Here is a 15,071-nt window from a genome sequence, read left to right on the forward strand (position 1 = left end):
GTGAACTTTCAAAAGATATTGTCAAGACTGTGGACTTCACCCTGCTTTGCTGCTAGCTGATGTAATGATGTTACAAATATTGTTATGCCTGCTGTTGTTCAGGTGTCACAACAGATGAGTTCTTTACCACTGCTTCTTGGAGATAATTTGGATGCAGTGATTTGGTCCATATTTGTTTTCCTTGAAGTCTTTTGACAAATTAGATAACTTTAAAACTACCTCAGAATTTGCATATCCAACATGAAATACTGAAAGGTGTTGCACAAAGTTGATGATAAATCAATTCTGAACTCTAATTGAGAACGAAAAAGAAAGCTACAAGAAAAACAATGATAAGTGCTAATCTGAAGTCATGTTCCCCAGTGAATCAATAGTGGAAAAACTTGCAGTGCTGAAAACTTCTTTCTTATAAAATTAGTCTAGTGTTTGTTTGTTGGGTAGCTTGTTTTGTTCTGTTAGGTTGGCTTTTTTTCAGTTTACAGCATCTCTTTCTGTCCTCATTTATTTCTACAGACATTTGTGAATGACTCAAGGATTCCAGAACAGACGTACATCACCCTGAAGATAGAAGATAAACTGAGATTTGGATATGATATCCTTGTCATAAAAAAAAAAAAAGCTTGGTGACCTGTTACACACTTCTCACGAGGAAAGTATGATTGCATTAAATGAAGGGTTCTCATTGTATCTGAGAACTTTAAATATCTCTCTTTACAACAGAAATGCCCATATTAAGAGAAAATTGCAGAATACTGTACCATGAAATATTGATGAAGTACATCTCATTGTTTCTCACTAAAAGAGACCTTGATTTCCAATTACTGTTTCAAACCTTTATGCGTCTCTCATTAAACCACTTTTGTGTGTCACTTGTGTCTTGCAGAGAAGCAATACTTTGAGGAAAATAGGCTGTCTTCAACTGTATGGGAAGAAAAAAGAACAGTGTTACGATATAAAATTATCTATTCAATGGTCTATATATAAGTAATAAGTAATTGTGTTGTGCATTTTCTTTTACAAGTGTTACTGTACATGCTAGTCCTAACAGTGATAAATGTGTAGAACAGTTCTTACTGTTGGAATGGCAGAACAGGCTGCAGATCTTTTGCCTTTGTAGGAAATCCTCTTGTAAGCTGTGTGTTTTCCTTAGCATTTCCCACATACTAATACTTTTACTGTTGTCAGAGGAGAGTTGAAAGTCCCTGAAGAAGCACTTAAGGTAACAATGGATTGTGCCTAGCTGTTGCTCTGTCATTGTCATATATTGATAAAAGATTTTTTTTTTCATTCTTTCAAATTTATTTATTTACTTTATGTCACATAGCATGAGAAATTTTCAAGCCAACTCCAGTTATCCCAGAAATCTTCCGAGACAGAAGGATCAAAGCAAACCAGCTCCAAAAGTTCAGAGTCCAAAGAAGCAGACTCTACATCTGAAGTGCACCACAAGACTACTGAATCACTGAAATCTGAAGAGAAATCCGTAGGTAAGGTGCATGTTTGCTGTAGAAACATGCAAACTTGGAAGAGACGTTTGTTCGCTTCACTAGGGTGTCTGTGAACTTACACTCATGGATGTTTTGTTTCATTTTTAAATCATGTGTTAAATTTTAGATGAATTATAGCTTAGAATTATAGTCTTTAATGTTGGAAAAGACCTTTAAGATTATCTAGTACAACTGCCAACAGATGCCAACAGATCCCAACTATGCCCACTAACTGTGTTCCTCACTGCCAAGTCTTCACATTTCTTCCAGGATCAATGATTGTACCACTTCCCTGTGCAACCTGTTCCATTGCATTTTCGCCCTTTTGGAGAAGAAATTAGAGTTATTAGTAACTTTCAGAATAGAATTTCTGCCTTTATCATGGATCTACATGTTAAGAAAACAGCTAAAACAAAATTTTAAGCAGCATTACCTGGGTTTTGTATTTCTGTTACCAACAGTATTCTGATTTAATGTTGTTTTTTTAGCCACTTAAGTTTTCATTATGTAGTATGGTGAACTTTTTTCACTTGAACTTCCTTTGTCTCTTGACCGTTTCAACAATAACAATAGAAGTTAATTGGACTACAGCTGATAAGCTTTTAGGGGATTTATTCCCTAACTGTTGTTGTATGTTTGCAAAGCTGTTCTCATCAAGCTTTTGAGGACAATTCAGTATTAACTGAAATGTAAGCCTGTTTTCAAATAATTAAAATTGCTTAATATCTTTAAATCATGCTGAATTATTTTGGCATGACTATGAAATTTATATTGAATCTATTTAATTGCTTTGAATAAAGCACTGAAGAAAAATGCAGAATTAAACATTGATGACAGGCAAACTAATAGGTACCAAGTAAGCTACATTTAAACAGGTCACAATCTTTAATAATAGACATTTTAAATTAACCTCAGAACTAAAATCTCTGCATGGTGAATAAACTCTCAGGCGGGGAGGTCAGATCAAAGCCAGTCCAATAAGTTATTGTGAAGACATAAATTGTAATTTTATCAGTACTTCTTTTTAAATTAAACCTCTAAATTTAAAGGTGTTTAATCTTGTGTATGCATTTTGTATAATAAATACTTTCTCCTTTATTGTACAGCATTTTAACTATGGCCTGTTTTAAAAATAATTGTGCTCACTAATGTTTTATACTTAATAACTTCCAACGCTGTGCTCTCTGTCAGCAATATGGAACCCTGGCAGTGCTGCAAAATTTTGATCAGTTTTTCATGTGCTGAGTTCAGATTTCAGCAAAAGGTCAATGTGGGTAAAAGTGACAGGCTTCTCATAGGAATAGCAGTGAACAGCTTTTAGGAATGCACTGCTGTAGTGACGACTTCAAACTGAATGCAGAAAATAGTGTTTGCAGATATATCAGGGCAACAATACGAGATGTCAGCTGCCTTTGCAGACGTGTTTGTGCCAAAAGTTTTGATCAAGTCCTTAGTAAGCTTTTATATTTAGAACTCAGATCACTTATCCAGTCTCTAAGTCAGTTTTGTATTTAGGCAAATGCATGCAACCAATGCACTTCAGCTTCCAGGAGAAATGATCCCAATAAATCACTCTTTTTTTTTTTGTTGCTTGAACCTAAATAACACAACTAAACAAAAAAGCAATTTCCTCGGTTTTGTACTATTTTAATAGATCTTTCTACCATGCCTCGTGGTACTCCTCTGTATGGACAGCCAGCCTGGTGGGGTGAGGATGAAGCTGATGAAAAAGGTGGTTATAAACCAGATAGCAAACGTGAAGAGAAAATGCAGGAAACAACAGCTTCGGGTAAATATCTTTTCTCTCTCTTTTTTCATTCTTTGGGGAGCTTTTGCTGTTTAGTTGATTTTCATGTGTTGTCAACTAGAGATCTAAACAACGTTATTTTTGGAAGTTTGACAGATAGTTTGCATAGATGAAAGCTTAATAAAATTTACCTTAAAAAAATAATTATGCAAGAAACTAGAAATTTCCAGAGACGCATTTCAGGCGTCTGTCAGTTCTCTGGTGTCCAGTACAAATTTTGACAGTGAATCTAGAAAATGTTACCTGACCTACTGTTTCTTATTTATCCGTTTAGTCAATCTGTCATTTCTTATGAATAAAGTTAGAGACAGCAGTGGGATGTTTTGAGGAAATCACTTCTGAAAATGTGCTGTTTTATTTTTGTGTTTGAGTCTTGGCTATATACAGTGGTTTGTGCTCTCTGTCCTCTGGTTTAGTAATGCTGCATTGGCAGGGATTGCATCTCGTATTTTATGCGGTAGATATTTGCATAGTCTAAATTTAAGTTGATGAAGTTTTATTTCATTATAATACAGACTTTTTTTAAATTATCAGGTTGTCTGTGTGCAGCATGTGTTGCCAAAATGTAGATCTCAGTGTCTATAATTAGACCCCTAAATCTATCATCAGACATATAAATAGAGTAAACGTTCCTCTAATAAGGAGGAATTGAAATGAACTCTAAACATGAGGAAATCAAACAAAACTAACACATTGCTGTAGTAAAATTAATTACTTTGTTGTTTTTTTTCACCATAGCTTTTAGAAAGCTGTGTTTTGTTAGTCTAAAGTTCTAAAGATGCAGACAGTAAGCCGCTTACAATTTGGACTAATAGAAAAGAAACCAGGTGAAATAATTTATTGTAGTGAAAGTTTTCTTGAAACAACTGTGTCATAATGCACTACTGCAAACTTTCTGTTTGTGTGTGTGTTTGTAAAAAGGTTTTCTCTACCATGGATGCTGTGAGGTGCTATTTGGTACTCCAGTGGTGAAGGCTTTTTAAGTACGGGTTTAATAGCCCATATTAGTAATCTCTGACTCTGTAACGTTTGGTAGAAATCTTGTCTAGGAAGGTGTTCTTCAAACACTCCTAAGCGTTCTCAGGGAATACATTTCTTTTTCTTTTCCCACTGGCAATAATAACAATAATGAGATACTAAGACTGTCAGATGTTGTTCCTCCTTGAACAACAAAAAAAAGGGGAAGTATGTTTGACATCGGTTACAAATAAGTCCTTGCCTTCAAGTCATGCTATTGGTACCACTGGCTATGAAACCTGTGCCTTGCTCTCTGTATACCAAAATGGGGAGTGTGAAGTCTATGGTTTTTTGTGATTTTGTTTCTTTGACCATACATCTAGTAAGCAAATATAAAAAAACTATGATTTAACTACAAGCCTTGAATTTATCCAATGATGTTATTTTAATATAAAATCATGCATGTTATTTACTCCTCTTAAATATAGACTTATTAAAAACTAACATCCTGAAGTCTGTGATTTCAGTGCCATACCATTAACAAGCTATGACACAAAACTCCAGGTTCTCTTTAGTAGTTTCTCTTTTTTTTCCTTTTTTTTAAAGTTATTTTTTTCATAGACGTGGCATATGTTTTACTTATTTATCAAGACATTTTGCGAAGGGGTTGCTGGTATTTGCCTCCTTGGTCTCCAGACAGTAGCTGTATTAATTATTCTTTTAATAAAAACTCTTCAAAATGGATACAGTTATCCATTTTCTTTAGGGCCTTAAGGCACAATTTTGTTTCATATTATAAAAGTCATATTATAAACTGCAAGAATTCACTGAAGATGAATTCACTTATGTGAGTTTTGAAACTTTCTTCGATATCTCAAGTTCTGAAGCCTGATATCATTTTAACAAATTAATCCTATGAATAACCTGTTTCAAGCTTTAATGATTTGGTACATGATTATTTCTTGAATAGAAAAGAAGGCATGAATTATAACAGATGGGGTAAGGTTTAATGAGGAGATGCAAATGGGAGGTTTGTTTCTGCTAAGCCAACTATAGACAATTAGTCTCTACAGTCTCAATTTAATAGGTTTATTTCACTGTTACTGTCTTCCTACCTCAACGAGAGCTCACTAGTGGAAGTTCTTTGCAAATATCAGGAAAGCCTGCAAAAGCTCAAGAAGATAAAGCCTTTTTGTTTTTTTTCTTACATGCTTGTTAATTTTATTTAGTGATCCATGACTCTGCTGGCCCCAATTAAAATCAATTGCTGCTAAGATACCTACAGTATGACTATTTTATTTATACTGCATCTGTTAAAGTTACATGCTAGTGACAAGTTCCTGGGTAGGTAATTATTATTCTGTCCGTTTGTTGTATTCTTATTTCCTGGAAAAGTGAGAAATACATTTCTGCTTATCTCAGTAGTAGTAGTAGAGTTTTACAATAATGCCTTTACTGGAAACATAAGAAAAGACAGAATTCAGGAATTTTAAATGGGTTTTAGGAAACAAAAGCCAATTACAGTTACAGAACTGTGATGATCACTATCTTAATTATTTGCTTTATGGCTATCTTCTATATCTATATTTGGTTTTATATGCAATTTCCTTCAGCTTGGCTGATGACTTGTTATAATAGGAGTTCACTATAGAGTGGCTTGATTCGTTCTATTCTATTTCTCTCTATCGAACTACTATCCTGTATTTCATTTTTCTAAACCTTCACAAGAAGCATGTCAGTGATGAACATAGATGTATTAAGCTGTCCTGCATACTTGACCCCTTAAACTCCTGTCTGTAGTATGCATGTTTCTAATGCTACCTTATTGCATAAGAATCTCCTACATAAATGTTTATTATGTCAGCTGATATACTGTGACTGTTTTTACCTCCAGAAATCTAGTAGTTGCATTCTTATTTATCTTCTTGGAAACCTGAAGTGATTTCTTAAGCATCTTGATTCATGATAAATCATGTAGGAGCTATTCAGTATTCTTTGCTGTGATCTAATTAGCCATTGCTGCTAACATCTCAAGCGTCTGTTGCTTGTTGCACATCTTTACACCTGATATTTTTGTTGGCTTACTGCTTAATGAACTGCAACCAGAAGATTTCTTTTCTTAAAGACACATTTGTAGCTTTTTGAGCAACCACAAGAGGCTTTAACCTTCTTTCAGGCTGTACAGTGGAACGTCCCCATGCTTTTTACACATTCTGCTTTCTTTATCCCATTAGAGCATGGTTTTGTAACATTCTGCATGCCTCCAGCTATTGTTGCATTTCCTGTTCTACAAACTGGAAACCAGTAAAATAAGAGCAGATGATGATAGAGTTTAGCTTGATTTTACCTTTTGTAGAAACATAAAAGTTGCTTGAATTCCAAAACATTTTATCCAATTCTTATCAGTGTTAAAATTTTCAAGTCAGTCTTAATGTTGATCTTGTATTAGAGTGTGAATTGTTTTTCCAAAGATTTTTACTAAAATTATGCTAGCTCTGCACAAAATGAGATAGAAGCCAGATCACTAGCACTTGTTTTAGGGAGGCCTTGCTCTGATGTTTCTTTAAATAGATTGTAAATGCGGTAACTATAATCTCAACAATTTCTATCATGCTTTTTGCCTATTTTCCCTGTTAGTAATAACTCATGTGACTTTTACATCGTCCAAATGTTTTTGGAATGCAGACTTCCTTTGTCAGATTTGAAGTGAGCTTTCTGCTGCTTTGCACTCCTCACAGCCAGAGCTCGTGCTGTCTTTTCAGTAATGCTTTTCATATGTAATTCTGGAAGTATTTTTCCAGAGCGGTGTTGCTCAGTCTTCTCCACAGTCTTGCTGTTTAGTCCAGAAATTAGTCAGATGGCCTTTACAGAAATTCAGAAACTTCTTGAAGAACCTGAAGTTCCCAAGCGTTGTGAAATCTATCTTTTATTTTTCTTAATAGGATGCAGCACAGATGGCAAGCAAGCTGAGGAGCAGTCTGCAGTTGCAAGTGAAGAACTTTATCCTTTCTGTAGGGAGCCGAGTTATTTTGAAATTCCTACAAAAGAATTCCAGCAGACTTCACAGGTAGCAGAGAGCGCTATTCATGAAATTCCAACTAAAGACACCCAAAGCTCCCATGCAGCAAGCGCGGGACATGCTTCCTTTACCATTGAGTTTGATGACAACACACCAGGGAAAGTAACAATCAAAGATCACGTGACAAAATTCACATCTGAGCAGCGCCACAAGTCAAAGAAGCCTTCTTCCTCCAGTGGTCAGGACCTGCCTGGGCTTCAGACTGTGATGATGGCCGCAGAAAGCAAAGTAGCAGATTGGCTAGCACAGAACAATCCTCCTAGAATGATATGGGAGCCAACAGAGGAGGATTCCAAAAGTATTAAGAGTGATGTTCCAGTCTACTTGAAGAGACTGAAAGGTAACGTGAATAATTCCAGCTATGCTTATTTCTGAGGACAGCAATTATTCACAAGTATCCGGTCAGTGGATCCCTGAGCCCTTGCAGAGTTCAGTGGAAATTACAGATACTCTGCAGGAGCACAAGGATTTGCACTTGGGAAATCTTACTGCACCACTGAGTATTAGAAAGATGATATCAAACCAAACCATAAATCATCTTATAGTAAGTATACTAATTGGAGATATTCTCACACAGCTAAGTATGGTACAGAAACAAACATCAGATATTTCAATCCTGATTTTGAAGGGAGTGAGAAAAATCCCAAGACTTTAGTTAAAGTTCAAATCTGACTTTTTCCTGTGCATTGCTTTAAAAAGCTGTATTGCTTGATAGAATCAATGTTCTAAAGTACAAATTATTCAGAAGTACTTTGAGAAAATCACTTGGTGGCAAATAACATATCATACAGTTACTCTGATGATACTGATCATGTATGAAGAAGTCAGACTTGGTTCTGGATTCTGAAATAAAGCAAGAACTTTCGTTTTTATACTATTCTTACAGAATTTTTATAGGAATGCTACTTTTAGATGAAGTTCCAGTTGGCTACATGTTCATTTACTTCAGACAATGACATTTCATTTAAAAGATAAATTAAATGTTAAGTGAAAAGTGTACTTTCTTTTGGATCCAACATAGCAGAATAGAGTAGAAGGAATTTTTTCAGACAAAAGGGTTCCACAGAGATTCAGACTTTTAGAATAAAGTTCTGAAGACACTTTTCAAGTTATTTTCTCTGTCATTTTCTGTTTTTAGTTTCATAAGGTTAACTCTGCTATTCAAACTTTATTAATTCTGCAATACTATCATTTCTAACTCCTAAGGTAGCTGGGATTTTGTAAAGTGAGTTTTCTCTTACTGATGTACAGTCTGTATATTAAGGCCAACTCTTCCAAAATACACTAAAAAGTAGCAATTTCAAAACAGAATTGTATGAGAACAGTAGCATTAAAATAGTGGCGTAATGTTCTTGTAGAGGGTATCACGGGGCATTCTTTGATATTCATGATATTGTACTGTGTTTGATAAATAGGAACAATTTTGTTTACGAGGCCTTAGTCTTTTCCTGGCAGCAGAATCTCCTGGATGTTTGATTCTTTTTTATTTTACTTTTTTGTTTGCTTGTTTAGAAAGGTGTAAGTTACAGGTTGCTTTTGGCCATAACGCATATCTGAATTTTGTAATCTTTGGAGATCTGTTCATATTCTTAGTCTTTACTTTTGCTTGGTCCAAAAGGGTGCAAAACGTGTCTAGCCATGAAAGTTTGATTTAAATAAAGAAGTGGAAAATTCTTTTTCGTTTTTCTCCTCAACTTTTCCTGCAGTCCCTTGTACTGAATTCACATTGCAAAAATTGTTGTAAGACTTTCACAGTGTTGTTGAGGTGTATTGCTACTATATGGATGTGACCCATGGCACCATTTTCTTTGGCACTTGTTTGTACAGCAGCTAAGGGAGGTCTCTGCCAAAGAAGTGCAGTAAAGATTTCAGCTGTATTTTCAGGTTTGTTTAGCCTGCTATGTAAGGTTTCCCAACATACAATTATCATTTAAAAGAATAGTAGCTGAGTGTTCTAATTATGCATGCTGGAACACCTTCCAAAGCTATCCTCTTCAGAAGAGGGGGGAAAACACTTGTATATTCTGTGTATACCTGAGTAAGTCTTGGTCCAAAAGAATTTAAAGATGTCAAAACTGTTTCTTTCCAGGAACAGCAGTAAAATTAAGGTATGGACTAGTTCATTGTACATGAAATGAAGTTGCTCAAATTTAAATGTGAGGTAATGTGTATGAGTACCCAGTCTTCCATACATTTTTCAGGCATTATTGTGAAATATATTTAAATCTGTGTGTATATATGATTTATGAAATGCATAGTCCTTATTCGGAGATCACCAAGTAGTTTGAGGAATGGATAACTATGAACAGCCATTTTGCATACATACGTCAGATAGTGTGAGGAATGAATGACAGAATAATTCATGGTGCTTCTTGGAAAGAGTAATAAAGAGTTAATTCAAATTTTCTGTAGATTTTTCTCATGATAAACTATTGTTGTAATTGTGTAAGGAAGAGACAACCTAACCATATAAATTGTGATTTGACAGGTATTCTCACCCAACAGAATGATTACCTTAGTTTTTTCTTTTCCCTTTTAGCCCTACCAAGAATATTTCAGTAGTCATTTGTATCAATCAATTGGCTGTGTAATAAAATTTAAATAATTGGGAAACAAGTTGTTTCCTTACTACCTTTCATCTAGTAAAAATGCTGCCTTTTGTAAATCACTGATAAGTTTTTCAGATTAAAATATTGATGAGAAAGATAATTAGAATGTGCTGATATTATTATTCATCCTTTGTATAAGCAGCAGCTGCACAAGATTTGTAGCTACAGAGAAGTGTTTGATTCTCCACAGTAAATCAGTTTGCAGTTCTTTCTTAGTCTGCCAGTTTCTTTTGTATATGTTGAGTTTGTTTTTTGTTGTTTGCTTCTTTTTTTGTAGTTTCATAGTGCTGTATCTTGTTTTGCTTTGTTTGTAGGGCATAAGCACGATGATGGTACACAGAGTGATTCAGAAAATGTTGGTGCCCACCGGCATTACAGTAAGCGAGCAGCACTTGAAGAGCATTTGAGGCACCACCATGCAGAGCTGAAAAAGTCGCACCAGAAAGTCCATTCCACAGAAAAGCAGCAAGAACAAGCTGGTGTGAATCAGACTGCTTTTATGATTGAGTTTTTTGATGAGGACCATCCTCGAAAGAGACGTTCTTACTCTTTTTCTCAGAATGTAGGAGCTCTGTGCTCAGAATCTCCATCTCCAACACCTCATGTGCGAGCTGAAAGAGCAAAAGCTACATCAGGTGAGAAAGCTGCACCTTCGTGTGTGCAGGGTAGTTCATCACATCATAGAGCAGCACACAGTGTTCATGCAAAACTTTTAAAACAAAAATCTGAAGATCCCTCTGCTGCTTTACCTGTCTTTCAAGCAGCCTTGTTAAGGAGTTCAGGAAGCCTTGGCCACAGGCCTAGTCAAAACCAGGAGATGGACAAAAAGTTGAAAAGCCAACATATTTCTGCTGCTACTGAGAAGGACAACGAGGACGACCAGAGTGACAAAGGTACTTACACAATTGAGTTGGAAAATCCCAATTCTGAAGAAATGGAAGCACGTAAAATGATTGACAAGGTGAGAAACCTGAAGTGTGCATGTGTGCTAAACTGGTACATGTTATGTGGGCAACAGTCTGCCTGTACAGTTCTACTTACTTAAACCTACTGCAGTAATGTAAGTTTACCAGCCATTGTATAATGCTTATATACAGAATATCTTAAAGGCAGAAGCAGACATTTGACTAAACATTATTCCTAAATGATATTGTAGTTCTTTTAGTTGGCTAGTTTTAGTATGTTTTCAAAAGCATATTACCAGAATACTAAGGAGCAACATTAAATGAGCCAATATTTTTAAGAAGTGTTTGATTTCAGTTTATTATGTACAATGTAGAAATAATCAATTGTTCTTATTGAACATCTATTGTCTCTGCAGTTTTTGGCAGGTATGCTTAGGAGCCTTGTAGTGATGAAATAACTTTTGTTTATAGGGAAAAATAAACGTAAAAATAGAAGTAACTTAATTTGAATTCCATAGGATGAATAGAAGAATCCACATTGAATCATTAGTCTTATCTGATTCATGAACAGATTTTATTTTTTTTTGCTTTTTCTGTCATGTCTTCTTAATAATCCAATGTAATTGGATGCTGTCGTCCAATTTTGGCTTGTTAACAGAGAATTCATTATTTGTTATGGAGTTATTAAGAGTTGTTTCTGTGTTTCTATATATATGTGTGTTTTTAAATTTTTTTAGAGCTGAACAAATGTATTGATGCTTTTAGTTTTGGCTAAATTTTAAAACAATTAGATTGACTCACTGAGTAGAATCACATTCACTTCCTGTTACAGATCTTCACTTGCTATTGCAACACAAAATTTGTAATTCCAGCTTTTAGTCAAGTTCTATAACAGGATTTATTGGAAAACTAAAGGAAAAAAATAACACTTTGAAATGGATAATTGAAGTACAAAGCAAGAATGTAAATACTATCTGATGTTTAATAAGATTTCAAAATATTTTTGGTCTTTAATATCCCTTTGTGATATCTGTGGTCAGGTTTCTTTTCTTGAAGTATCTGGAGCTACAGGACAGGAGGTGAAGATGAACGTTGAGGATGATAATGAAGTATTAGTTGATATCCGTAGTGTTGTACAAAAAGCTTTTGGATATCATAAATACTTCTTACTGCTAACCTAGAAAGCTACATCATCAGACATTAAAGATTTAGAATGAAGTAAAGCAGAGACATTTATTCTTTGAGATGTCCTATATCTTTTCACGTTTATTTAAGGTTCTGTTCAGATACAGGATTTTGGTATATAAGCCTTCCTGTGCAGTTCTTTGCTTGGTAGTATGAAAGTAATATGATACTGTTTTTATGCAGTGCAGAAAAACAGCCAGTGCAGAAAATCAAAGTCAGAGGGAACTCAAAATGTATGTGCAGTTCTGCTCAGCTTTGCTTCCCTTCCATTTTTAAATTCTAATGCTGAGGATTCTTATACTTCCTTAATAAAAGGTGGATAAGTGTGGAATAAAACAAGGACTTGTGCTAGACTGTTAACTACTGTGCTGCTCTCTTGAGTGTTTTAGTGAGTAGTTGTTATGTGTTTAATCAGTAGTTCCAGCAGAACCTCTCTTTATAAGTTGATGCAGCAGTCTTTTCTTCTGAGCAGCCTGCTACATTGAATTTCATTCACAAGTATCCATTGGGTCAAAAGATTCATTGTAATTCTTGAGTTGAATCTGTTAGGATTTGGTGAAAACTACAGGATAGCAAGGATAACTTTCTAAAACATTCATACAAGTACTATGTATGTTTTACAATAAAAATAATAATAATAATAATAAAGCAAAAAACAAAGAAACAAAGAGAAAAGCCCGCTCACTTATGAAGAAATTTCTAATCTAATAGCTAAGACATGTTCCTGAGCCACACAAAAGGTAAGTCTTCAATGGATGAAGAAATTAAGAACGAAGTTTCTGCAGTTTGTCTTTGTATTTATTAATAGAAAGTCTTCACATTATCAGGGCAGTGAGTTTCATGTTCTTAATGAATCAAAATATCAATGTTAAATTTCAGTGAATGAGAATGGATGTATTTTGGAACATTAAGGATTTTCATGCAGAACTGCGGTAAATGAGAAGCTACTCAATGAGTTGCGTGCAGGCTCTTTGGGGGTTTTTAGAGTGTAGGAAGAGTATTTTCTATTTGTATGAGTTTGGGTTTTCTAGGAGTTAACCGTAGCAGAAGTACACTTCTTTGCATGTCTGGAAAGAAAACAAATAGAATAAAGATTATACATCTGTTTTGAATCTCATCAGCTTTGCTAAACAAGGAATCTGGAATTCTTAAGCAAATTGTGTATATGAAAAGATTGGTCGTGTATAAAGATTTCTTTTGTCCTCATTGATTACTTCAGTTATTTTATATACTCGATTATAAATGACAGGTAGAACATACATAGAACATTGTTAGGTTGACTCAATCATGAGATTCTTTTTCCTCTTTTTAAATCTGGAATAGCTATGATAGTTTAGGAGGTGACGCCGAGCTGGTGTTGATAGAGACACCAGGTTTTCCATTTTCATTTTCTGCATCTTTCGTTTTTGTTTTTCTGATAAAACTTATGTTTCAATTGTTTCTTTCTTTCTTTCTTTTTTATTTTTATTTTTTATTCCCTCACTGTACATGTAAATGGGCATTACAATAAATTGAATCTCCTTATTCATTTTGCTTTTGGGGTTTGCTCATACTCTATTAAGTGACTGGTTAAAGTTGCATTCTTCAAGGACTGCTCTGTATTTCATGCTGAGCTAGGACTTCTTAATGAGAGAGTATTTATTGCTTTTGTGTTGCAAGCAGTAATGAAACTGCTTAATATCAGATATTTTAACATGCAAGGTGACTTTAGGGGTCAGTCATAGACAAATAGCCTGAGGTATCATTACCTATAAGAACTTTACCTATAAGAACTAAAAAAAAACTATGTTTCAAACAGCTTAATTTTTGACTGCATAATTTTCCATAGGTGTTTTTTCTTGTGTCCTTTAAGTGTGCAGAAAGTTTGCTTGTTGGATCTTGTCTTGTCTGTTGTAGGCTTTAAAGAAATATAGATTATTTTGCATATGCTGTGAAAGTACCTGCAATACTACTATTGTGTTAGGTACAAAGTAACTGCTAAATGATAAATTGCAATCTGGCAAGTTTCAGAGTAACATGGAGTATTTTGAAAGTAAGACTGACCAAATCATAAGTAGGTGTTTCATTACATGGCTACATCTCAAATATATGTCAGTCTATCTCTGTGAGAATTATAGACTAATTTGGGTGTTTTCCATCATTTGTGAGTATTGTGCAGCGCACAGTGGGGATTGGTTCAAAACATGGTTCTTTACATAGCTGAACATATATATATTTTTTGGACCCAGAGGATATATTTAAAAAGGTGTCATTTGATCTCTATTATTAAAATTGTGCTTCCAAAAATATGCATTTACAGTGCAAGCAGATCAGGGAAGGGGGAAATGTTTTGCTTTGCAATACGTAATATCCACATGATGATCTGTATTTTTTGCAATGGTAGATATGACAAACTATGTGAAAAGAATCAAAGAATGGGAAGGAAGTCAGGAGAAAAGAATAAATAAATCTGGATGCTTTAAAGACTGCTAAGGAGCTGAGACAGATGGATCTATTTTCAGAAAATGGCTTTTTGATCATCTGCCTTTTTGCATTCTGTGAATTTAATTGCTTTTATCGCTGCTTCAGTGATTTTTTTTTTTTTTTTTTTTACTTAGTATTTGGTTGTGGAATGACTGTACTTCATGAGTACAACTTAAAAAAAGAAAGAATAAAACCATCAGTAGAGCAGTTGAAGACGTCAAATCATCTGAGCTTGTAAATTTTAGCAGGAATGCAGAATGCCTGTGACTTCTTTTCTTTCTACAGTGAGGAAGGATGAGGAGTCTTACAGTCAATAAGCTTGGCATTTCCTTTGGAATTTGAAATTCTGAAGAATATTAATTTTTCATTAAAACAAGAACAAAATATGTATCTTTGTAAATAGGTAATTGGCTATTGGTAAGAGGAAGTTATTAAGCTTAGCACACTGCTCTTCTTTACATGCATATATAGCTTTTTTTTAGGTATTATTATTTACACATTTGTTCTGTGTTCTAAGTCTTCAATATATAGTTAAAATGCCCTGAACAGCTTCTGTGGAAATCTCCAGGAATTCGTGAG

General features: G+C 34.6%; 1 protein-coding gene across 12 annotated transcripts in view; it reads left to right on the forward strand.

Moving 5' to 3' along the window:
* The window catches only part of CEP170 (centrosomal protein 170), an 81,166-nt gene that overhangs the window by 28,103 nt on the left and 37,992 nt on the right, over positions 1 to 15,071 (forward strand). For 10 of the 12 annotated variants that reach the window (XM_015857627.2, XM_015857631.2, XM_015857632.2 and 7 more), the window contains exons 4-9: positions 514 to 592; positions 1,161 to 1,219; positions 1,325 to 1,487; positions 3,142 to 3,276; positions 7,194 to 7,670; positions 10,254 to 10,900. In XM_015857627.2, coding sequence (XP_015713113.1) covers positions 514 to 592; positions 1,161 to 1,219; positions 1,325 to 1,487; positions 3,142 to 3,276; positions 7,194 to 7,670; positions 10,254 to 10,900 — 1,560 coding nt within the window. The remainder of the gene's footprint in view (positions 1 to 513; positions 593 to 1,160; positions 1,220 to 1,324; positions 1,488 to 3,141; positions 3,277 to 7,193; positions 7,671 to 10,253; positions 10,901 to 15,071) is intronic. The other 2 variants (XM_015857633.2, XM_015857636.2) reach the window with 2 other exon arrangements.

This window comes from Coturnix japonica, chromosome 3 (assembly GCF_001577835.2).
Source record: "Coturnix japonica isolate 7356 chromosome 3, Coturnix japonica 2.1, whole genome shotgun sequence".
NCBI lineage: Eukaryota > Metazoa > Chordata > Aves > Galliformes > Phasianidae > Coturnix > Coturnix japonica.